At 41.2% G+C, this 26,623-nt stretch overlaps 2 protein-coding genes across 2 annotated transcripts; both read left to right on the forward strand.

Annotated features, from left to right (window-relative positions):
- The first annotated feature begins 5,664 nt into the window (after positions 1-5,664).
- On the forward strand, positions 5,665-8,449 carry LOC133891781 (uncharacterized). The gene is made up of 6 exons (XM_062332529.1): positions 5,665-5,809; positions 5,958-6,025; positions 7,382-7,438; positions 7,684-7,731; positions 7,836-7,895; positions 8,015-8,449. The coding sequence occupies exons 2-6, from the start codon at positions 5,975-5,977 to the stop codon at positions 8,066-8,068; spliced, it is 270 nt and encodes an 89-aa protein (XP_062188513.1). The 5' UTR covers positions 5,665-5,809; positions 5,958-5,974; the 3' UTR covers positions 8,069-8,449.
- Positions 8,450-23,629: 15,180 nt separating this feature from the next.
- Positions 23,630-26,623, forward strand: LOC133890137 (uncharacterized). Its single transcript, XM_062330583.1, has 3 exons — positions 23,630-24,154; positions 24,546-24,994; positions 25,086-26,623. Exons 1-3 carry the CDS (start codon positions 24,089-24,091, stop codon positions 26,377-26,379), a joined length of 1,809 nt encoding a protein of 602 aa, XP_062186567.1. The 5' UTR covers positions 23,630-24,088; the 3' UTR covers positions 26,380-26,623.

Genomic DNA, 26,623 nt, shown 5'->3' on the forward strand with positions numbered 1-26,623 from the left:
CGATCGCCACCGACCACCTCTGCCCACCGCTGCTGGTACTGTGTTAGCGTGGTTTGCAGATCCACTCCAATTTGGATTTGTTTCTTCTCTTGTTAGTAAGCAAAATTTTTTTCACAAAGGAGGCCTACACCCTCCGCCACAGAGGAGTTGGTAAGCAACTCTAGCTTGCTTCTCTTGTTGGATTGCTGCTAGTTGTGCTGGCGTTTCGGGCAAAGCTTGGTTTCTTGCCTAGCTTTGGTGTCAGGGGGTCACACGACACGATGGGAGCATGGATTGATGTATTTGATCGGATTGAGGGGTGGAGCACTAGAACTTGATGAATTTGAGCACAAGGGGACACATGTCTCGCATGCCAGTAACTGAAATTTTATTATCTGGATGTTTTCTGAAACGCAAGGGGGCACATGTCTCTCTGAATTTGAGCACAAGGGGACGCATGGCTCTCTGAATATTTCTTTTCTATGGCTAGAAATTTCTGATGCATTGCAAATCAAGCTTATCATTGGAGAAATTTCTGCTCTGTTGAGTTAAGAACATTCTTTCTTTCATTTTGATCTACCCGTTAATGTTGGTAGGATTGCAAACAATGCAACTGTTCACAACTTGTGCAATCTGCTCTGTCCAATTTTAAACCTTGCAGCTGTTTTTCAAATGCTGTTAATTGTTTGAAACATGGATTAATTGTCAGAAATACAAACTGAATATAACATTGCAGTTGTTTTAAACCGTGCCAATAGATGCAACCATCATTTTCAGAAAGTAGAAGACAACACTGATGGCTGGTGATAATGCTTGTTTTGTTCTGTTGATGCTATGGCCTAGTGGTGATGTCATGTCCTGATGTCGGTTCATGTCCTGCTGTCGGTTCCGCTCCTTTTGCCATGGCCATCATGGATTCATGGAAAGCCAAAGCCTTTTCACCTTGCTGGTTTGTCTGCTGTAGTTAAATAGAATGTTGTTATGCCTGTAAATTTGTACTTCCTCCGGTCATGAATACTTGTTATTTTGATTAAGATCTAGTCAAAATTTTAAAACTTCGACTTACAATAGCTCCCAAAATGTGTAATTTGGAAACATAAAAATTACATGCGTAGATTTATCTTAAAAAAACACTTGTTTTAATGTTATATTTTATTAGATATTATAATAATATTCTAGTAAAAAATAATGATCAAAGTTACACATCAAAAATCATGAAAAATCAAAAGTGGCAAGTATTTATGACCGAAAGGAGTACTAAGTAAACGTGTACTACTTAGTGGCAATTTAAGTTTATCCCATCTAAATTCTAGGTAAGCAATCACACAATATACTCAAGTATGTAATGGTATAATTGACTTATTTGAGTATCTATGATCTTGATGGTTGTAATAGACTTAATTGAGTATCTATGACACTTGTAATCGAAGTATTCGAGTTTGAGTATATGGTGTACAATAAGAGTACGAGCTTGTTGGTGATCGATCCTACACGGTGAGCGTAGGTGCAAGCAGGCGAAAGTCTCTCTGCATGCAGAAGCAGCATAAGCAGAGCAGACAGTGAGACAGCATATGCAAAGGTCCGGCAAGCACGCACGACTGACTGATTGATTACGGGGAGAACGGTCACTCTCTTGCGATCGCGCTAGGAGCCAGAGCAAGCGGCGCCGTGAATTGCCTGCCGCCTGCTGCATGGCGCCACATCCAAAGGCTTGGGCTTACTTTGCACTCCCAATGAATATCACTTTGACCAAGCCAGATATAACTATTTGCTATCTTGGGAATGGACAGACGAGTGGCAAAAAAAAATCCATCAATTTAAAGCAAACACTTAGAGGTACCATGGACAATTCCTTTAAAACCTCTTATTACAAAATCTAAAGTCACGCTGCAAGCTAAACGCTATAGCTCTATGACAGATCTACTTTATATTAAATTTCTAAGTAGAGTCGATAAATCTAGAGTAGAGCTGTACTAAACAAGCCCTAAAAGAAAAAGTATAAAGCTAGCAAAAGGAACAAAGAGATACTTGACTCTTTGTTATATTTCTTTCTACTTCTGGTCTCTGCTCAGCCTAGCTAGTGTCTTCTAATACGTCATTAAGATTGTAATTTATTTAAACTAATCCACGTTGTTATATACTAGTATATCCTACGCGCGCCTTCTTTTCTTATAACCGGAGAGGGAAAAGGGTGAGGCCAAAATGACAAAGTTCGCAATCTTTATATGTACGATTTTCATTTCTGACTAAACTGTAAATGGGTAGTATTTGATAAAATTATAAATATAGCGTAATCGGCATGCTAATGTGGCTACCCATGGCCAAAAGCAGTGATTAAGATGAAGCACACCACACGCTGCATGCAATGGAATCCCAACCAAAACCAAACATGAACTTGCTTGTTCTGTCAGCATGACATTGCCATGCCGACAAGCAATCATGCTTACAGCATGCACATATATCCTGCTGCTTCTTGCAACAGGGGACTTATCACTGCAAGGAGAAATTGCAGTGCACACAAATGTTGAGTGCAACCATGTGCAGACGCCGGATTGAGGAAGCGACAAGTGTTTTATTCTGATTTGGATTTGGATTTAGTAGGTGTTTGCTAATTTTGCTACCTAATACTCCAACCACCCGCGGACGTATAGGTAGTTCCATGGCAAAATCTCTAAGGTGGGAGTGAGCCGGGGTTAGAGCTCCTCTAGATAAGAGGACCTGATCTAAAATAAATAAATAAGAAAAATACTCCAACCACCCCTGATCTGTGCCGTTGTTGCCTTTGCTTCCACAATCCATCCGGTTGCTTGGCGTTTAGTTGGAACAAAACTAATGCTTGTTTAATTTGGCACCTTCAGATGGCAAAGTTTTCGACTTCAAACATATCAGTCGGATATTTCATTATACAGATCCAATCAGAGATCCCTGGGGAGTGGGGACGAAAAATGAAGTTTGCAGTATCTCAAAGGCAATGTTCATCCAGCAGCAGGTAGCACAGTCAGCTAGGTACACTGCTCACCACAATTTCTGACCTGACCTGAACCCCAACCAACACAGCATCAAGTCCTTGGTGCGCAGCCCAAGCAATGTCCAACCAAAGAAGCATGGATAGGAGCGGAGTAAAAGAAAAAGCTCCCACGCAATAAGGAGATGTGGAAGAACATCTGAAAGCATCAGCAGCCAAGGAATAGAAAAGGTGAGAGAAGGGAGGCCAAGCCGGAGGAGGAATTGGGGAGAGGGAAGGCCACCAGAATCCAAGGCAAGAATACACCACAACAACATGTTGTTATCGCAATCCAAGGCAGGAATAAAAGGACAGAAAAGCGGAGGAGGCTTCAGACTGTGAATTATATATATATATATATATATATATATATATATATATATATATATATATATATATATATATATATATATATAGGAAAACTAGTATGTACTCCTGGGTGTATGTACTCCTACCTCTCATATACCACTTTTACACGTGTGTTATACTTCTTTATCACTTTAAATATACTTCATTAGTAATTATATATATATATATATATATATATATATATATTCTAAATTTTTCAAGATTACATGTCCGTTTCAAAAATAATAAAGTCTATCCAAGTCAAAGGGATAACCAAATATGATCGATTCAAAAATAATGAAGTTACCCTACGGGCGAGAACAAGATCTCGACAGTTGTACGGGTGACACCTTATAGGCCCTAGCTGGCAGCGAATTTAATAATCGAGTAGAGGAAAGCCTCGCTCGCTGAATGAATAAGACCTTCATTCGATCCAATTCAACTGCAAAACTATATGTATAATTAGTTTTTTAATAGAATTTGTATTCGGTACATTGAAAAATATTGCACATTAATTTTCTCAATTTTTTTATTTAGTTGGTGTAAAAGTGTGTGGAACTTTTTGTACGAAGTGATTTTGTGAGAATATAAAATTTAATTTGTCGAACAATAGTAGTTATGAAGCACAAATATCATATAACCTGGCACGAAGTTTACATACGCTAATAAACATTTTATGGGATATGGGATTTTTTATCGCTGCACGAATGGATCATAATCGTAAAGAGATGACAATAAATATTGACATGTACGGTATGCCTAAAAACTAACCTAATAGCGTGCTACTGTTAAACCTAATATGCCTTAGAGAATGAAAATAGATCAGGATACAATAGATGCTCTATAATGAGTGCACCTAGGATATTTGTCTTTTCTTAGGGCATCGCCCCTCCCCCCCGGCCTTAGCGCGATAGACCCTCTCTCCGCTTCCTTCCCTCTCTGCTTCACATATTTGAGCCGCGGCGCGCTCCTTCGTGGTGTTCTTGATGCGCTCCTACTCCCGCCGTTTTATCCGTAGTTCCTCTTGATGTCGCTCATACTCGCGGTGTTGGTAACCTTCCCTCCTCCACTGTATCTCCATGTCCACCCACTGTTTCTGGTCCTCATTTTGCTCCATGTCGAGCCATAATGATGGGGGCTGGTGCATGGACTGAGTGCACGAGCTCGGCTGGGGGCTGGAGCATAGGATTCTCTGTGAAAGTTGAAAAAGTTGTGACATTGATGTTTGGCAGAGGTTCCCTGCGGAAGCTGTTGCTTGGTGTGGTCATTTTATTCTACAAAATTTCAGCAAGTAGTTATTAGGGAATTCAATGAAATCATTAGGCTTAGAAAAAAAATGTATTGGTAGCTTGATAAATCCTGGCTAGTTTTTGAAGAAAGTAAAGTACATCACATATAAGGGTCATTGTAAGCATTTATTGCTTGTCTATGGCTACAGTACATAAGACAATATGCATCGACTCATACCCTACTCGTACACAATCTTTGACAAGGTACAATAGCATGTAGTACTCCATCCCTAAACGAAGCATGTCTTATGGAAAGACAGATTGCTGGGTGCAAGAAAGTATATGTAACATGTGAGTATATAAGATCATCTAAGTGGTATGTATAGTTTTTAGCTGGTTTGGATATATTTTTTTAGTGTATTACATTTTATGTACAAATACAAAGGTATTATCAAAATCTAATAAAATTGATGAACTTCTTTTCTATTTTTTTATATAGTTCACATTTGAGTATCTTAAAATGAGTATATAAGTATACTCATAATGATAAAGGAGTATATCCAATTTATTTATGTGGTCTATCATAGTAGAGAGTATGTACTCACAGGAGTACATGTTAGTTTTCCTATATATATATTCTTGTATCAGAAATGACGAATAACATGAAACCACAGTAGCACAGATGGAAGCTAAGTAAAAAAATACTACTCCCTCCATTTCAAAATATAGGGCGTTTTAGGATTATGAAAGTTAAATTTTGATCAACAATGAGTCAAATTATGTGCATGTTTATTGTACAAATGATGTACCAATAGATTCGTATTTCACGCATTTTTTAATAAGATATTGATTTTGTAGCAATTGATAATACATTGTAAGAAAAATTAATGATCAAAATATATTTTAAAAGACTTTTTCAAATCCTAATACGTCCTATAAAAGAAATAGAGAAAGTACTAAATAAACTCCCCTCTAGTTCATTTAGTATACTTTGAAGTACAATAAAACAATACTCCTAGGCAAATATCCATTGCTGACTGGGTGTACAAATCCAGTATAAACCGGGTGTATCCAGTGAATTCAGAGCCCGGCTCATCTGTGCCTTTCTTGCCTCTCTTTCACACAGCCACAAAGCGTGTGCTCTCCTCTCTATAAATGTCAGCTCACACGCTTCTCTTCCCAAATCACAGCTTGCATCTGTTTGTCTCCCATCTCTCGTTGCCTCCTCCATCTTTCCATTAGTGCCAAGGTTCTCCCTTACCTACCTAAATCTTTGCACAATTCACACGATTTTTCTTTGCACATGTTTCACATTTGATAGCCTCCTCCCAGTTCTTGTTATTTATTTATCTGTTCCTGCGTGATTCAAACTGGTACTGCTCTTTGTTGTGGATCAGGAAGAGGAAGACAGGAGATGGCAGACTGCAACGGCAACTCATCGGCCTCGTCGAATATGGGAGAAGAGGTACTTGCTCTGCCATGATTTCTCTGTATTATGCAGTTAGTTAAATCGAGAATAGATTTGTGATGAGTTGTTTCACGGTTCTTCCATCTTCCTGATCCGAAGGACGATGATACTATGCATGCGTCTGTTTTCTTCTCTACACCTTCTTTGTTTTTTTTTTTAATGTTCTTATGCCTGAATTTTAGTTTCTTCATGGTTGAAGTTGTTAGCAGTGAATTCGGTATTTCTGAAAATGTTTAAAGTGAGGCGAACAATAAAATTTGAAAAATATCAATTTTGGGGGACAAGTTACTTGAAAGCCTGCTCAATTATTTTCCCTTATGATGGTCCACGGATTAGTGGGAACACGTTACTTCTTGTATTAGGCAAATGCATGATTTATGATAGTTCAAGAACCAGAAGAAAAACTATTCTTTTATGTTGTTGTTGTGTTCCTTTTTTCTGTGGTGGAAAACAATGCAATGTAGATTGTCAGAGACTGATACCTGAAGATCTCAGCCATTACTCTCTGCTATCTATTCAGCAATTCTTCAGTAAAAAGGAAAATGAAATTGAGAATTGCTACACTGTTTTAACATCTCATAGACTTCAGAGATGTCGAAATCAGAAGATTGATGTTGTCCGAAACAGTGCCGGAGAATCACAGTACTCCTATAATGTTACCAGCTAGATAACAAAAACAGTCTGTTCCAACAGGAGAGTGCTTTTGCTGAATGCTGACTACAGTGCTACACAGAGCAACGCCAATAATCACTGAACTTTTCATCCACTGAAAACCAAAAGAAGAAAGTGATATGAAGAATCTGTTGACTGATTATTGCCTGAATTTTCCGAGGCCCTGAACAAAAGCCGTGATGCCCATACGCATGTCTTTTACTTACCTCTTCTCACTAATGAGACAGACCTGGAATCTTTCACCTTTGGAGCCCCATCTGCATGGACCATGCACAAGTAGTTAACTGCATTGTTCTGCGACCCTCAATCATTTGAGCAGATTTACCTGCACCGTTCTGAAATTCTGTCCCGGTCAAGGATAGCTTTGTTAAGGGATCACCGTCAGTTTAGTAGTATGTTTCACATGTAGTGCAGATCTCCAAAGTAACTAGGAAATGTTAGCATCCTGCAACAATGAATGTCATTTGGGAAAAGGTGGGTTCTGAGTGCAGATTTCATGAACATGCTAGTGCTAGTAACATTGCCTGTCACGCATTATCTTCTAGTCATGATTAATCTTTGATCAAGAATTAAAGTAATAATATATGGCACGTTTGATCTGGTATTTTTGCAGCTAGCGTTCGATATTAAGTTATTGCATATACCGGGTAGGAACTCTTATCCTGAATTTTTGAGTTGCAGGCTTCCATTGAGAAGAAGTATGGAGGAATTGCACCCAAGAAGCCTCTGATTTCAAAGGTATGTAATCCCCAAAAGGATGTTTGTACTATCTACTGTTGGACTGCTCCTAATTATAAATTATTCTCAACTTCTGACACACAAAACCTTACTTTCTTTCACCAAGGGTTTGTTTGTTCATCATATTTGTTGGAATGACCTGGACCAGCAACTTACTATTTTCTGAACACACATCAGCATGAGATTTCTTTACAATAACATCTGATCATTTTCTCGTTCCTTTATTCGGTTGTTTTCTTCTGCAGGATCATGAGCGCTCCTATTTTGATTCTGCGGACTGGGTCCTTGGCAAGGTATCCAATCCTTTTCATCCAAAAATGAACATATCTGCCTTTGCAAGTTTTTGTATGCACAGAGGCTGTTCTCTGAAACCTTGCTTTGTGATGCTTTGCTTCAGCAAGCTGCAAACAGCAGCAGTGCACGGGCTGCTATCGAATCCTTGAAGCCAAAGTTAAAGGTCGGTACAAAGAGGCCAGCCCAGTGATTTTTAGCTCAACTGCACTGCACGTATTTATCATTCAGTGTGTTGCATTGTGATGGAAGCAACCGAATGCACTGTTGTTTTTTTGCGTGCAGAGGACGCCTCATCACCAGCTTCCCCCTCGCAAGCCGACCTGCGCGTCCAGCTGAGATGTCACCAGTCATTCTTGTGTGATCATGCAGGGCTTAGGCTTACTGCGAGATGCTCAAGTGCTCAGAAGAGATGGAGCTTGTTGGGATTAGTTATTTAGTTGGTTGCATTTGTTAGGGGGAAAACAGGATTAAGCCCTGCATTTGGCTTCTTGGCACTTGCGGTATAAGCAGCTCGTCAGAATAGGCTAGATATTGCCATATGATCATTGCTTTCAAATCAAGTTAGATGTCATCTGGTCTAATGTATTTTGGGTCTGCAGATGAATGTACCCTCTCTACTTGGGTTCTCCATATATTCACCAGAAGATTGAAAATCCCAATTTGGGATGAAAAATATCGATTCTTTTGAGCAGAAAGAGATGCTGCATATGTTTCGATCTAGATATCCCAGCAGAATGACTGAGTGTCGAGCCCAGAAGCATATTGGGCTGTTTGATATCAATACAGGGCCTCGCAAAAGGGTTGGTTGGTTACTTTGCATCCCTGGTTGGGCCTGCAGATTATTAAGTCATAAACCTGAACCGTACAGACACACACGGTGGCATGTCATAGCCTGCAAAACTTCAATCTGGACCGTACTAAGTAGGAACTTGACAGTAACTCTATCCATATCCTATCTTATAATTTTTTCTTAAAATTAGAGTCAAACACGGATAGTATTGAATATAGAAAAGTCGTGAATATAATCGGTGATGAATATGAATCGGATACATGCTAGAAACGATACGGTAATGGATATTCTTTTGTTGGATAGGATGCAAAAACGACTATCACATACATTATAATCATTCCATCATTCCGCATATCAAAAATTTAATATTAGCGATATTAAATTTGTAGCCAAATTCGATACGAACTATATATCTGAAGCCGATGCCGGCAAGTATCCGAAATTTCTTGCCGAGTCGATCCGGACCTGCTCGGTCGGGTCGATCGGCAATTGTCCAATCCGATTTCACCACTAGATGCAGTAGTAATATCTTGTGTAGTTGTGCTTTTATCCTGCTGACTTTGTCAACCTGGCCGGCCATCTATTCCTACGTAGTTGGACATGCAGGAGAAAAGAGAGTGAAAAAGGAAGACTGCTACCATACTTGGACCAGTACTAGGCAATTTCCCCTTCACGATGGATATCATCATTATTCTATGTGTGCTCCCTTTACTGCTGGTGCTGGATCTACCATATTCTTGTGGCAATGTGAGTTCGTATTCGTACTTGAATTCCGGTTGGTGCCACGCATTATATTAATTCCAATGAGGATGTCATTAGTACATTGACAGTATCGCTTTATTTTATTCATGGAAACAAAAACTTGTGTATATATTCCGTTACTGGTGGGTGTGGATTAGACAGAGAGAGAGAGAGAGAGGCTGATTACAGAATGGATCCATGTAGAGCCTCAGAGAAAAGTGATTAAAAGCGAGATCAATAAAGCTGCAGTGAGCTCTAACACTGGATCGATCGACGGCGTGCATGCAGTCGAATTGGACTCCGGTCGATGAGCAGCGTACTCATCGATGGGTCATGCATGATTGGAGCTCCCTACTTGCATTGCATGCATGGGTGCTGTCCGGCCGGCAGATCTAGCTCTCTGGCTGGCTGCTCGATCTCTGCGTGTGTGTATATGTATACAGTATATAATTATATATGAACGAGATTAACAATCAGATGAGATGAATAGACTCTCAATAAATTTTTTATGAAATCGATGATGTTATCTTATTTGGAACACCCAACGCGCCTCAAAACTCAAACGGAAGTAAAAATCGAGAGAAGTTTTAACAAGAGAAAATCGAGACAACACGACACCACGGATGGTATATAAAACATATGTTCTATTTAAAACCAATCCATGTGTCTTAGCACTCGAAAGATCATAACTAGCAAAGAAACAAGAAAAGAAGAACATCGAGCAACGAAACTCTCCAAATTGATTATCTAGAAGCAAAAGAATTTAAGACCCCATCACATAAGCATGTGTATGTGAATTTCATACCTCTATCAACAAGAAGAATGACCTCACAAGCAGTGCTGAAATTTTAGTCAAAAACAAAAACAAAATCAAATTTGGAAGGGAAAAACTTGCACATCAAGCAAGGGAACCAAGAGCAAGAAACTAGAAGGAGGGGAATTCAAGCATATGAAATAAAATAAACTTCATTACTCAAATATGTCAGCCATATTTTAGACGGATTACAAAGATTTTTTTCTCAAAACTCTAACCTATTACATAAGCTAAGCACAGATCCTCCTCTTCACTAAAACCCTAACACAATGCTTTCATATAGGTGGCACAAAGGGCTCAAATGGTTGGTTCATCCTCTTTCATAGCCCTACCCCTCTATTTATAGATATAGGAAACTTGACCTCTAAGTTTTTTAACCTTTTCCCAAAATACCATTTTCTTATATTACACTTCTACTTACCACCGAGGCTATTTTATTCCATTTTCTTCTCCCTTCATCGGACGGCCACGACTCCTTTACGACTTAGTTTCGTCTCGATGCAAGCTTCGCAATGGTGCCACGATTTTAAGACTAAACCGTAAAATCTTAGCACGCTTCTCAAAGCGTGACTAGCCGTCACTTGCTTCCACCTGAAGCAAGCGCTCCGATGATGACATGTGTCCTCCATCTTGCGATCTTGATCGCCGGTAAGTCTCTCCTGCTCCGAATCCCTCAGGCCGCCTTGTCACTTGCACCGGTATTCCCTTCGCTTGACTTTGTCAACACGTCATCTTCATCATCTGTTTCGTGCTTTGCTTGACCTTCATGTGTACATTTAGGATCATCCTTAACTCCGTTCAGCCCTCTTTGATCATCCAGCACCAAGCACCCCGCTTAGCCCCGATCATCTGCCGTCGACCGCTAAGTTGCATCCGTCACCTGCACACCATGAAAAAAGCAAACACTTTTTTACACACTTCAAAACATCTCCAAGTTAGTACAAAATCAAAAACTTCAACTCAGAGCACATTCTGCATAAAACATGAACACCGGATGTTCCAGTATGTTCTGCTCCTAAACACCGGATCATCTAATAAGTGTAACATTATCTATTCTAGGAAAATTTTGCTCTCTGCAAGAAAAGGTCCGGTGAAAGCTTCTGGTGATATTATATCCATCACCGGATAATTCGGTGTGTGCCAATCCACTGAACCACCCTCTTGCAACCTATCTGCAACAAAAGTTCTAGTGCATTCTCTGTTGTTCATAATTACAGCACCGGACTATCTGGTGTACATAATCAGACTTGGCCTCAAAAAATCTCCTCTGTGCAGAAAATACTCCGGTGGTCTCAAAGTCTATCACCGGACCATTCGGTGTTTGCTTTCATTTCTACTTCAGCACTGAAAATGTTTCGATGATACCCTCCAGTGTAGCCACCATATTCATCGGACTTTTAGTGCATTAGTCTCCAATTTCACCCGAAAAATTGCTCTCTGCAAGAAATAATTCGGCGATTATACACTGCTCACACTGGAACTTCCGGTGAACACATGAACTTTCGGTGTGTGTAATTTTTCTATGTATATAGAAGAATTTGCTAATTCCAAACACCGCCAACTTAAGTTAGATATGAATAAAAATAAGCATCCACAAACACATGTTAATCAAGTTCAAGACATATCAATTGTTGTCAATGCCTCATCACATGCAAACTAAGACACTTCTCTACTTAGTTTATCAAATATTAGCATTATACACATGCATTCCGCCAAGAGTTGAGCTAGTATTAAGATTCTTTTTCCCCTGAATAACTATTCACGTACTATGGTTGAGAAATGCTTTAGGCTTGGTATCCATTTTTTTCTTTTTTATTTTCACATGTTTTGGTAACTCTGCGCTGAACTATGCATGTGTTTGGTTAGGTGTACTAGGAGATTCTAAATGGGATCATCCAGGACGAGGTCTTATCCTCGTATTTGGTTGGTTGGATCGAACCAAACTATCCAAGACAAAGTGATATAGATTCTAAAAATATTCTATCCAGATGTTGAACCATCTCGTGTGTTAAAATCGGCCGAACAACCCCGTACAAATTCTGTCAACTCTACTAATCACTTGTGATTAGTGATAATTAGTGACTATTAGTGGTTATTAATTATGTTTAGTTAAACATTAGTTACAATTATACGTTATTAGCCATAACTAATTATTATTGTGGATATTTAATGATGATTATTAATAACTTAAGTTATAATTAACTTTGATCAGTAATGATTAACATAGTTTATTGATAATAATAAATATAAAAATTATTATTTCTATAAAATAATTAAGTTATACATAGATATAGTACGTAACTTTTAAATAACTAAAAATATCTTCATATTATCTCATATATCTAACAAAACACATTCTCCAGTATCCAAACAAACAAACATCCCATTCAAAATTATCCATTCCCATTTAACTTCCTTCACCCAACCAAATGTTACCTAAATGCATGGCTGCATGAGAGTGCTGTGCTCCCACGGACACTGACTGCAGTGAAATGATTGTTGCCGTGAGAGTGAGTGAGTAATTGCATCAGCAAGCGTGCCGTGAGTTGTACTCCAGATTGCACGGTGAATATAATTCGCCTTCAGCGCTGCATGCATCCCACCCCTGCTCCTGTACCGGCAGCGGATACTATAGATACATGTTGATTGGGAATCCTATGCCGCGTTGGAAATTGCACACACTCTCTCTCATTGGCATTTCAAACAGTGCTGTCTGGAGTAATACTACTAGCACCACTAGAAGCAGAAATAAGTATCATTTTAAATATTAATTTTTAAAATATAATTTTAACTACTATTTTTTAATAATATATTGATAAAATATATTCTCCCTCATAATAATAGTATCACCTCATGTGTTGTCTTGATTAGTCTTAAAAAACAATTATAATGGGATATGTATAGATTTAATCATATGAATCTTGACGAGTTCTCTCGGGTTCTAAATCCTGAAGTTTTTATCGGATAAATCTGATCATGATTTGAATTTAATGTGGATCTCAATAAGTTATTTCTGTTTCTATCATTCTTCATAATACTTCTCTGTATCGCTTGTCTGTCCCTTGCTTCTGCTTCTCCTTCCCCTCTTGGACCCCCTTCCCTCGTTATATATTCGGGTCAAAGAGATGTACCATACTCAGAGTCTAGAGGGAAACTTTTCCAGATTGTGTTATCTAGAAGATTCTTTCCTGATTCGGAGATAGTTTCTTCGTGGAACACGTTGTACTATCTAGAATATCCACACATGCTTTATTTAGTTATTAAATCTACCATATAAGGTAGCATATACATGTATGATGGTATTCTATCCGCATGATATATTATATTTCTAGTAAATTCTTCATTAATCATCAAATCCTAGCCAAAGTGAACAAAAGAGCCAATAATAATAGGAATCACAACCCTTATCAACTTATTAGAGATGACAACGAGTCAGATCAGGTGTGGGCGAAGCATAACCGTGCCCGACCTAAGACCCAATTCTAGTTACCCGATGCACGTCCGCGAAAGGTAACAGGCATAATATTGTACATGTGTCCGTGCTCATCGGGTACATGGTACCGCGAGTGGCCCGTGAAATATTTGTCAGCAGTAGAAGCATTCTCAATCCACAACAACAACACCAACATTCATAATTGACAACAAATAGGCAGCTATGCACCCTTAAATAATCATCCTTTAAAGTTCAAAGACAGCACATAACATCACTAAATGATGGTCTGATGGCCTCTGCACCCAGCAATCCAATCTTTGAAGACGCAACAGCACAGAAGAATTTGGCCATTCCAAATGACATCGTGATTGGGCTTTGGACGCAAGCTTTCGAGTAAAAAATCTCCAGAAAGACTCAACCTTCCTACGAATCACCGCAAATTCAACAGAAAACCCCCCAAATCCCCAAAAAAGTCAATTTTTTCATTGCTTTCGCACACAAAGCTCCCATCATTGCGCACCCAGATCCCAGCCGCCTCGCACCGGCCCTGACCACATTGCATTGGGATTGGCCAGTTAGGGAGCAGGATAGGATAATCTAGGGTTACTTTTTAATTGGGTTGGGTTAGAGTTTGGTATCCAGTGTCATGGGTACACCGTGGGTGGACTGTCACACCTACGTCTGACTCGTGACTTTGCGGGTACCCGACCCGTCATGCCTAAAGGTATCTGAACCCGTGAGTAGAATTGGCATCCCTCAAATTACAGCCGTATATTAAAAGTGATAGCTGTGTGTAGATACATTCATTGGGGAGTTTAGGATCGATAATGACCGTTGCCTTAACTCACTTTTTTTTAAAAAAAAAATTATTAACTCTTGTCATTACATCAATCTAATACAATCGTACAAAAATTTATCTTAATTATGATGTCTGATCGTACAAAAATTTATCTTAATTATGATGTCTGAGCTCACATGGAACGGAAGAAAGGCGGAGCATGCATGGGCTGCCAGTGATAAAGCCCATGCATGAATAAGGCATCAGATTCAGATCAGTGCCAACTGCTGCCTGCCGCAAGATTGCAACCTTGCACATTACCGTCACTGTGTTATCATGAGAGAGTGGGTCCGTCCGGAATAACTGCGACCCATCCAGTTCTTTCCCTGCTCATGACCAGAATAATATTATCATCTCGTCAGATGCATGCTTCAGTAGCATCCAATGAACTAGCTGTGGCATATATGCATGGTTTCCCAACAAAAAAAAAAGAAAAGAAAAGGGAAAGGTAAAAAATGGAAAGAAAAAAGGGACTTTTGTTTCTTTTTTTAGAATAGAGTGTGTTTCTCATCCATCCACTCGGGATTTATTAGAAACCCCTTTTTCTACTAGTTTTTCACTTGTTTGGTCTAGGAATTGATCTCGATCATGACCTCTTTCATACTGACTCGGGCTACTACGTACCACTAGTCTAGTGCTTGCTTGGAAAATGAGATTGTTGTTCATCAAGATAGAATACAGTTTTCCTAGGTACGTAGGTCAGATAAATTGATTGGGCATGCATGCAGTTGCCTCATTAAATAAAGGAAACTAGCAAGCTGATCCGTGTAATAGCATGATTAGTTTTGATATAATATTTTATCACTATAATTTTTTTATTAAAAATTAGTTTCTTTAGTTTTTTATGAGGTTAGTGTAATTTATTTACAAAATGAATAAAATCAGAAGAAGAAATAAAAAATATGTTAGTCGAAAAGAAAATTATTTATGCTCCAAACTTATACTGAAATCGTATACATGTACTGGTATGATTCGTATATGTTTTGATCATCAATCAAAATCGTACGTCAGAGACAGGCAATCAAACCAAAATCAGAATAGGTTTGTCTTGCCTACTACCTGCTTGATGTGATGAACTTGAGATATACAATACTTCTTAATCTAATATGTAAGTAAGAAATTTGAAAATTTTCCATTATTTTTTATTATGAATTTTACCTATTTATTAATTGTATTTTACATGGACTCTTTATTTAAGTATTTGTTTTTTTATAATAATCTGATTTTTTTCTAAGGCTATATTTGATATGGATCTTTCTTTTTTCTATTATAATAATATAATTTTAATTATTATTAATTTAATTTTATTTGGACTCTTTATTTATAAATTTTTCTTCCCCAACCATATGAAAATCAAATTGGTAATTTTTCATAATTTTTAATTCTGAATTTAGCTATTTATTAAAAGTATTTGGTATGAACTCTTTGGTTTTCGAATTTAGCTATTTATTAATTGTATTTAATATTAACTTTTTAATTAAATTTAGACCGTTAGATGTTCATAACAACGAATGATCTAGACTTTTTAGATTAACGTGATAATTTTATGGGTTTGAGAGCTAATGCGATGTCTTTTTTTTATCAAATAATAATATAATAGAAGATTCCTTTTAGTAAGATCAACTCTATCAGGATGCGCTCAGACATTTCATGTGGCGGGCCAAATTGATAATTGTATGCATGCTTAGGAGACGAATAATGTTGCGGCCGTGATGGATGACAACACAGCTAGCCGGGCGGATGATCAAATTGAAGCAGCAGCAAGAATGAGCTGGATCGAGGCCAAGCGAAAAGGAAGGTGACGACGAGGAACAACAAGCTAGCAAGCTGACGGGATATATAGTCGCACAGCACAGCACACCTCGTATGATTGATTAGTCATCCACACCTAGCTTGAAATTCTCCCACGGATCGGAGGCCACTGATCTACTTCACTGCTTGTGGATAGCGATATGACAAAAACATACCTACCCGGCCAGAGAATCAAATTCCTGCACTGCCTTGCATGCATGCCAAGTCTGTGTGCCTGTCTGCACCTATCAAGCTCATGCATGCAGGTGGTAATAATTAATAAACCACGGCAAAAACTGCTGCGATCAAGCAGCTATATATATGCATGCCATCTCAGGATGGATAAGTACATCGATCGATAGATCTCAGATACTTGGCATGCATGCAGGATCGATAGATCGAGCAAGACTTGTGCATGTCATCTCATAATATCTGAATTCTGACACCAGAAATTATATTCACGTACTGTGCATGCATCCATAAGTTTGATCCTCTTTTTGGCCTTGTTCTTGTTCCTCCGCTGCCGGGGGTCGTTGTTCGGTAGCCCTTGTTCTTGCATGCATGCCTGCCCGCTGTGCGAGCTTGCATGATTGCATGTTTGGATGGCTTGGCTTGTTTATATTTACATGGATCGGAGCTCGCACTCCCACTGTACTTGGAACAGAAAGCTATGTCTGGGATTGTTAGGTCGATCTGTTTCAGATTAATTTCGGCTGCCGACCGGGGAAGCTAGCACATGCAAAAAGCAGGGTGGTCAGGGGAAATGGAAGAGAGAAAGGGACTAGTAGTAAATTAATGGGGTACATATGTTTCATACTTTAATTTACAGGCTATCGATGGAGCATCTGAATTCTCAACTTCCTTGTGAAGCGTAGCAATGGAGATGCTGTAGGAGTGGCTGCTTTTGATCGAAATGCCAGGTTGCCTAGCTGGTTGGCTCTGGCTCCGGGGCGAGCAGCTAGCTGCTGCATGCTTCAGCCAATCAACGGACGGGGGTTATCGTCTGTGAGGCTTTCAGACAGCCAGCACGGGTTGATTGCTCTTGCTTCGATTTCACGGGAGACCACCAGGTGGTAGCTAATACGAGTATTTGATTTTTTATGAGTCCCCGTGATCACAGCCGATCAACTTCAGAGTCCCTGTGATCCCAATTGATAGGAGTACTCCTATCAATTGATAGGAGTTGTCGATCGGGAGTAGGTAGGAGTACTCAATATCTGTTTTAATCACTTGCTAATTGTCATTTTGACTGACTTCTAATTTGGCTCATATTTTCAAGTCAAAAGGAATTTGAGTTGTCCTAAATGAGTACAAAAATCATCAGAATTTTAGGAGGTCAGGTCAAACCGTACCCAAAGATGAATCAGAATCATGCAGGTATCAACCAGGAGACTGAAAGTCTTGGCATGCATGCAACCTGCTTCTCACAACTGTAACTGCATGCATGCCTCCTTGAGTTCGGCGCCGGAGGATCCAATCCAATCCAATCAATGCAACGAGTAGATGTGGCACCTGCTCCCTCCCATGGCTTTGGACGATCCCGTCTCTCTTTCTCTCTTCTCAATCATCTGCCCGGTCAGCTGATCGACGGCCTGCCCCATGTGAAGCACCACTGCTTCATCGAGCCTCGTATCGACGAAACAGATGGATGGATGCACTGTTGGAAATAATCGTACTTTAAAGTAGATCTTGTACATAGTAGCAATGATGCTAGATCTACTCTATAAACTAGTACTAACGTAAACTCTATAATCATAATATAAATCATAGATCCAAATATGTACTAGATCTATCGTGAACCATGGCAATAATACGTAAATGATAACACATAGCAATACTTTGGTGGATATGTAACCATAGCATACTCCATGTAAAACAAAGGAAAAGGCAGTGCATATGTAACCAAAATGCGCATCACAAAACCAGTAGAATCCATTGGATGGACTTACAGATCAACGCTCCGGCAACGTTCGCAGTTGAGTCAGGCCAGGTGGTGAAGACACAAAGTGAAGGAAGACGAAGAAGACCAACTTGCATATGACGTCGAAGAAGCGGACGACGCGAGCAGCCACGATGCGCTTCCAAAAAAACTAATATGTCCCCAACCTATCACTACTATGTAAAGGATTATATTGCCTTATTTTCAAACTGACAGTAATAAAATATCACTATCGATTCTTGAAAAAAACTAGTAGTATCGAGAATTAATCTCTGACAGTGATTCTAGAGTACGTTGAATGGTGGATAAGTGAACGGCATCTCGAAAACACAGGGAGTTGATGAGCCGGTGTTCGGTGAAGCACATGATGAATGGCGTGTGTAACGAACTTTGAGACGTAAGGAGTTATACAGGTTCGAACCTCCTAGAGTATAATAACCCTATATCCTATGTGTTGTGTTTATGGAAGATCTGAATGGGTTACATAGAGTGTTTTAGCTAGTTACCAGCCTTTTTCTCTTGCCTTACAAACGGGGTCCTCATCCCTTTATATAGGAGAGAGGATGAGAACTTACACGTGTGTCTAAACAGAGGACTTATACCCATCCTAATATCTAACCCAAGCCATCATCACAGAGGACAAAGCGTGCCAACTTGCCCTGAGGGTTTTATACATTCTCTCGTCGTGCGCCGTAGATCTTTGACTGTCATGTCGTCTCGTCCGGGTGCTCTGCCTGCCGCTTATGTGTGGAGTTATCAACTTGCCTGACCAGCCTGTTGACACTGTCTCTTCCGTTGCGCGACGCCGTGCTGGTCTGCACTGCCCCACCCCGTAGCATTTAATGCCATGGGACGGGACACTGCTCTCCATGACTTTGTTCGCAGGGGAAGGCGCATGGGGAAGGAAAAACACTTGAGTAGATATCAGTAAATGTGATTGGACAGTTTGTGTCAGGTCCGACCCCGCGATCAGTGGGGCTGGTCGCGGGTTGAGGCGAGGTCCCAATGAGGCTGGTCGCGTAAGTCTCGTACTGGTCACGGGACTTCCTACTCTGGTCGTGTGACCGACTAGTTTTTAGGAAATATGTATATCTGGTTCTTATATTCCTTAGGGGATCTTTCTGCCAAGGGGATCTTTCTGCCAAAGTACCCCTATACTCCATACACCGATAAGTAGTAATAGTTTATCTGGTAAAAATTGACACTGATAATCAAGTATAACTATCGGTTCAATTAAAAAACTGACAGTGATAATGAAGTCATTATCACTACCAGCTCGTTATATTAACCGATGGTGACAATAAAATGCAGTCCATCTTCAAAAATTCATAAATTTTTCATACTGAGTCGGATGAAGAGAAACTTTATATGAAAATTGTAGCTATCGACGAGATATATAACTTTGTAGTAGATAAATTTTCTATTTGAAGCTATATAAAAGCCTAGATAATAATTTAAAGATTTATGCAGGGAAAGTCAAAAGAATAAATTACTCTATTCCATCAACTAAAACTGTGAGGTAAGATGGTAAGTAAGTTTTGCATGAGTGATGAGGTCGCGGTTCTATAGTAAAAAAAAAAACTCTTTTTGAACCTCAAAAACTAACTCTACAAAATTGTTGAAGAAAAAATCATGCAATAGACTACAATAACTGACGGATCCGGTGTAATACTAGTAGGCAAGATTGAAAAAGACACACACGTGATCACAAAGTTGAAAACTGCAACTTAAAAGATTTTTATCGCGAGTTTGGAAACTTGGATTGATGAAAAGCATGTGCAACATTGACTTTAAAATGTAGCACTATGTTTTCAAAAAATTTCAACCAAATTGGAGAAGGTTAATTTTTGATCAAAAACTTCAGAGGTCATGTCGATGGTGTTCTGAGCTTTTTTGGTCAAAAAAAGGTACGAGCGTAAACACCTGTATAATTTTCATATGCATCTCCTCCTTAGCTTCAAAAGTAAAGTTTGAATGTTGAAATCAGACTTTTTATGTAAAAGTTATGGCTATTTTATCGAATATTGCATGATTTAGTTTTCAAAAATTCATAACTTATTCATATAAAGTCATATGAAGACAAACTTTATATAAAAAATGTAATTCTCGATGAAATCTATAACTTTATAGTTGATAATATTTTTATGTGAAGCCATATATATACCTAAATAATAATCCAAATAGTTATACAGAAAAAATAAAAAAATAAATTACTGTATAGCCATCAACTAAAATTATGAGCTGAGATGATAAAGAAGCGTCGTGCAAGGGTGGGGTCACATGTTTGACTCTTACTAACTACTCTGTCACATAAATTGACTCTCACATAAACCGTGGGAGTTCGTTCATTGAGTAAAAAAATTATCACTGCCATGATAAATCTATTACTGCTTGTTCGAAAACCGATAATGGTATAAAATAACCTTTTCTATAATAGTAAGTGCAGTATTGTGAGGAACCAAACAGTTTGGGAAACCTGCTCTTCTCATGGTCGTCGCACGCCGACCACAGGAACGTGGAGACCTTGCGCAGCGCGATACAGATGAATGACAAGCAAAAACATAGAGGTGGTTCTGTTGTGGTTTGCATCATCATCAGTCTAATAGGTGGAGAGTGGAGACGTCTCTCCTTCTTATAAACCTTTAGGTGCACGCGTATGGAAGCAATCCGCGGTTAAGAAACCATGTTAATGCTCATTAATAAGATTATGACCTTCTATAAAAGCCAGCGTAATTCCCTCACCAACCGTGTAGAAGTAGGCCAAGTCACTATGTATGGTTTTGAGCACCTGCAGCTTTGCACAAACCTGGACAGGCCAAGCAAGTGAGCGTGTTCTTTCTTCGCTATTCTTCATCTAGGTAAGACCAACTTCTACTTAGCTCACTCCCAATGCTCTGATTTAAATTATCATGCCAAATGAGATTTTTTTTTATGATGTGACAAAGGATTAAAGAAGATAAATAAGCTAAGAAATGCTTTGAGATGGTCATGTCCATATGTTCCATAAAACAAAGCAAATAAATATGAACCAATAGAAAAAAATGGATATGATACAATTTTTTTAGATGTGCCAGAAACTTTGCATTGGAGATAGAATTTCAACACCAGTGTTCATGTGAGATGGATAAAGATAGATATCGCTTAAGACATTTGCATTGAGAGTGAATTTATAAGTTGGTCTCCACCCACTTAGACTAGCAATATGGTACTTCAGTTTCCGACCACTTACCATGCATCATGCATGAGTGAGCTTTGGAGTATTATGTTCTATTTGGCCCTGCAGGACAAAGTCTAACATGCACGCCACAGTAGATTTGGATTTGGAGGAATAATTGGTTGCACGCCTAACAATTGGGTACTGTACGTTCCTCTGTTTTTTTTATCCATTCAGTCAATTATCTCCCGGTGGCAGTCTCGAGGCATATATATGATTAATTAGAACATGTTTACATGGGAAAACACAGCAGCCAATGCATACGCCCGATCACTAATCGAGCCTAATTTTTATTATAAATTAGATTAATTCTTTTTTCTTTAAAAAAATCAGTAATACTCTTGCCATCCTTTAAAAAAAAACACTACTTGAAGTTGCACATGCCGCTCAAAATTGAAGTGTCCTCTACTTAAGATTTATTTGCAGAGCTCTAGTTTTAGAAATTCGTGAAGTTAGAGTTGTGTGTTGTGGGACTAAGAATAGCGACTAGAGAGGGGTAACTAAGCGACTTATAAATTTCTTACGAAATAGATGGTCTGCTCCTTGTTCATCTAACGTCTATCGAAAACATACAAACAAAAGTATAAGCTTTAGAGAGACAAAGAGAGATGGAAAGTTTCAAAGCAACATGACTTCACGGATGGAATATGAACCGTAAGCTTTATTTAAGATCATTTCATGTATCTTTGTGAGTAAAAACTTGAAACTTGTATAAATAACAAAACAAAAAGACAGTCACCGAAAGAAGTAACTCTCCCGGTTGATGGTCTAGAGGCAAAGAGATTTAAGACCATCTCAAATACATGAGTATACGAACGTTTATGCCTCTAGTAAGAAGAAAAACAACTTCCTAAGATTGAAAAATCACATCTCAAAGGCAAAAATGAAAAATAAAAAAAAAATCACAACTGAACAAGAAAAATTTACAAACTTACAAGGAACCAATAAAAAAACACTATAAGGAGAAAAATTCAAGCATTGTAAACAGTGCTAGAGCCTAACTAAACAGGGCTTTAATCACCATTCTAACTAACATGTGCATGCAGTACACTCTTGACTATAACTTAATTTCTCCAAATATTGTAAATGAGCTCAAGAGCTTAAAATTCGTGCCCTATGCCCAGGGGTGTTTGGTATGGTGTAGCGAACATGATCCTCTCATAAAAATGAACACGCTGGATGTTCTGGTGTTCATAAGAAGTTTTTGATGATTTGTATTTTTTAGAGAGCTTCCAAATGGGATCTAATACATGCCAGATATTCTAGCATTCACAAGAAGTTTACGTCAGACTATTTTTTACAGAGCGGTTGCAAAATGGCTCAGTTGGCACCGTATAGACACTGGATATTTTGGTGTTTACAAAGAAAATACTTTGACGTTCACAAAAGAAAGTGGAGTTCCAACGGCTAATTTTTAGTGAGTACACGTCGGATGGTCTGGTGCTTATAATGTTGCACACGCCGGATCATCCGGTGAGTACAACAAAATATGACCGTTGGAGCAATGGCTAATCCATGAGATTGAGACTATAAATACCCCTCCACTCGATCATTTGGAGTGGCCTGAGTGTGCTGGAGTCCATGCGAGCCATTAGACACTTGAGAAGACATCTAAGCCACCATAGTGCTTAAAGTTTTCATCTAAGGTAATTAAACATAAGATTAGCGAGTGATTATTGCTAATAGGCCTAGAGAGTTGGTGCTAAGTGCCGCTGCCTAGAGAGTGGATTAAAGAGATACGCCATCGCTTTGGAGTCTTGGTGACTCCCTAGCACATTGGGTCTTGGTGTCTCAAGCTTATTAACCTTTCGACTTGGTGTGGAGCAAAGATAAGATACTTGGTGACTCAAGCTCCGAAGTGGTCACAATGACAAGTGACTGGAAGAGAGACTTGTGGTGAGATATTACCTTGGTGGCTTAACCTATTTGAGGCCTTGGTGATTGAAAGGTTGTGACCAGATGTCGTCCGGAAGCATATTCTTGGTGGAGCTCTAACGTAGACTAGAGGTAGTATTTATACCATCGATGTCACAACATCAAATTGTCTCTCCTTGTTTGTGAGTCAAGCTATAATCTATTCTTTGCTAACTCTCCAAATATCTAAACATTTAGCTTATAAATAACAAGTTATTAAAAAATTTCAAAAAAAAAAAATTGTACCGTTAAAATGTGAAACAATACCGATATACATCACAACTCTGAATATCATAACTCACTTAGACGTTAAAGTCTAACCAATCAAAATAATACGAGACCTCAAATGCCACTTAAATGATCCGACTAAAATTTTAAATATCCTAATCCATCTCCATATTAAGACGTCATCGATACTTTTGATTAGTAGGAGAGTACTGACTCACACTTTTCAAGAGGATTCACCATTCACCTTACTCAGCTCACTGCTCAGCACCAGAGGCATAGGCCATGGCGTAAAGAGGCACTAGGCCTTATAGTTTGCTGCTAGGCCTGCGTGGAGGTGCAGCCACAGGCATCTCGTCCAGCTAGGAACTTGAAGGACCGATGCTTTCTTTCTCGTCCAGCTAGGAAACCAGTCAGCACAAGCAAGCAAAGCTAGTGAGAAGAAAGAAACAGGAGCACCACTATTTAGAGAGAGAAAGAGGTCTCCAGAGTGTGCGCAGAGAGATAAAGAGGTAGACGTGGTCTGTCGCAGCTGGCATTTCGGATCTCCCGTTCGTCCGAATCAGTTAGGGAGCCACAAGAAGGAAATCTTTTCCTTCTTGCCGTTGCTGCCTGCTATTTCTTTGGGCCGGTTGATGCGTGAGACGCAATCTGCCAATGGCGGCGTCATCGCCTTCCTCAGCTCAGCCGAAGAGGAGCAAGTGGCTGCGCCGCAACAAGAAGGTTGGTGACTGCATTGCTCTCGATTCATCTTTGTGGTTTCTTCCTCGATGTCCGAATGCTGCCAGTCGTGCGGTCCAAGAGCCGCTTTGGCCCTTGCCACCGCAATCCCGAGAATCCAAGGTGGTTTCTTCCATCCATTCAGCGCCCGGCAAGTGCTAGCCTTCGGTGTCCAGATGCCGAGATGCATGGCACGCGTGATCGAAGGACCGTCGTCTTTTCCTTCCTTCACGACGTTTCTGATGCATTTGTTTGCGGCGTTCAAGAACTGCTTAATTGTCTTTTCTCCGGATCGTTTGCGCCTGAAAAAATTCTCGATTTTTTTGTCCATTGGTTTGACTGAAGGGGAAAAGATCCAATCTTGCAGCTGAAACCTGATGATGATGTGCAACAGGTGATTGATAGGTACATCGGCCAGGCGCGGGCAACTCTCGCTGCGGCGGTGCAGGACACCGAGGACGGGGATGACGCGGCGGCGGCGGCGCTCGGCCTGGTGAGCGCGGCGCTGGAGATGTCGCCGCGGGCGGAGGCGGCGCTGGAGCTCCAAGCGCGCGCGCTTCTCGCGCTTAGGCGCTACCGCGACGTCGCGGACATGCTCCGCGACTACATCCCCAGTTGCGGCAAGTCCTGCTCCGGCGACGATTCCACCTCCTCCTCGTCCTGCTCATCCGGCTCCGGCGACCTCGCCGCCTCTTCCAGGGCGGAGCTCTTGTCCCCTTGGCGCGACCGCTCCGACGACGGTGCCGGTGCCACCCGCTTCCTGTGCTGCTTCGACGTATCCGAGCTGAAGCGCCGCCTCGTCGCCGGCTTCTCTAAGAACTCCGACGCCCAAGCCCAGTGGAGGTAACTGCTCACCATTGATGAATCCGCACAAGTTTTTTTTGTTTTACACTGCAGCCTGCTGTGCTAATCGCTAATGCCATTGCTCGTGCAGGTACTTGGTCTTGGGCCAAGCTTGCTTCCACCTCGGCTTAATGGAGGACGCGGTGGTGCTACTCCAAACCGGCCGCCGCCTGGCCTCGGCGGCGTTCCGCCGCGAGAGCGTGTGCTGGTCGGAGGACAGCTTCTCACCGTCGAACCTGACAGCCAACGTCGTCTCCGTGCCCACCAGCAGAAGAGCGTCCAAGTCAGGCTCGGCGCCGGCGAGTGAGGCGGAGTCCGTGTCGCAGCTGTTTGCTCACGTGAAGCTCCTTCTCCGCCGTCGCGCCGCCGCGGTGGCGGCGCTCGACGCCGACCTCCCTGCCGAGGCCGTGCGTCATTTCAACAAGGTGCTCGACGCGCGCCGTGGCGTCCTGCCGCACCCCTTCGCCACTGCCTGCCTCGTTGGCCGCGCTGCCGCGTTCCGCTCAGACGGGCGCCCAGCCGACGCCATCGCGGACTGCAACCGCGCGCTCGCGCTTGACCCGGCGTTCATCCCGGCACTGCGCGCGCGCGCCGACCTGCTGGAGTCGGTTGGGGCGCTCCCCGATTGCCTCCGGGACCTTGACCACCTCAAGCTTCTCTACGACGCCGCGCTCCGAGACGGCAAGCTGCCCGGGCCGAGTTGGCGGCCACAGGGCGGCATCCGCTTTGGTGAGATAGCCAACGCGCACCGCACGCTGACGGCCCGCATCCAGCAGCTCCGCGGCCGCGTTGCCGCCGGCAAGGGGTGCAGTGTGGATTACTACGCCCTTCTCGGGGTGCGACGTGGCTGCACGCGCTCGGAGCTGGAGCGCGCCCACCTCCTGCTCACCCTGAAGCTCAAGCCCGACCGTTCGGCGTCGTTCGCGGAGCGGCTGGAGCTCGTGGACGAGCACCGCGATCTTGAGGCCGTGCGCGACCAGGAGCGCATGTCGGCGCTGTTCCTGTACCGGATGCTGCAGAAAGGTTATTTGTTCATCATGTCAGCCGTGCTGGACTTGGAGGCTGAGGAGAGGCAGAGGGCCAAGGACGCCGCCGCGGCAGCGTCAGCATCCAAGCAAGAAGAAGAAGACGACGAAGTAACCGTGATGAAGAAGCTCATGTTGGAGAATGTTCCCAGAGCGAACGACAACAATGTTCAGGTTGCCAAGCCGGAACAGTCGACGGCACCGGCAATTCCAATGCCCAGGACCGTGGTGACCGCGGCAACAATCAACCCAGCGTTCCAAGGCGTGTTCTGCCGCGACATGGTGGTGGTCGGGACCCTTGTGTCCCAAGTCGGGTTCAGCCGGCCGATTCCGGTGAAGTGCGAGGCAATGAGCTGCTGATCGTCAATCCAGGGAACCCGGACATCTGTGGATGAAACAGCAGCAGACCCAGGAGTTGGCGGGAAAAATGCAGAGATAATTTCAAGCGTTCTGATCCATAGGCTTTGCTGTAGTACCTTCGGTAGGCGCTTTCCAGGGTGAAATAATGATCGAAAATAGGATGCAAGCAGCGCCAGGGAAATTTTGATTTCTTCTTGTTTATCATGTCAGGTGTCACACCTAATTTTACAAAGACAAATCTAAT

The sequence above is a fragment of the Phragmites australis genome, chromosome 14 (assembly GCF_958298935.1).
Source record: "Phragmites australis chromosome 14, lpPhrAust1.1, whole genome shotgun sequence".
Taxonomy (NCBI): domain Eukaryota; kingdom Viridiplantae; phylum Streptophyta; class Magnoliopsida; order Poales; family Poaceae; genus Phragmites; species Phragmites australis.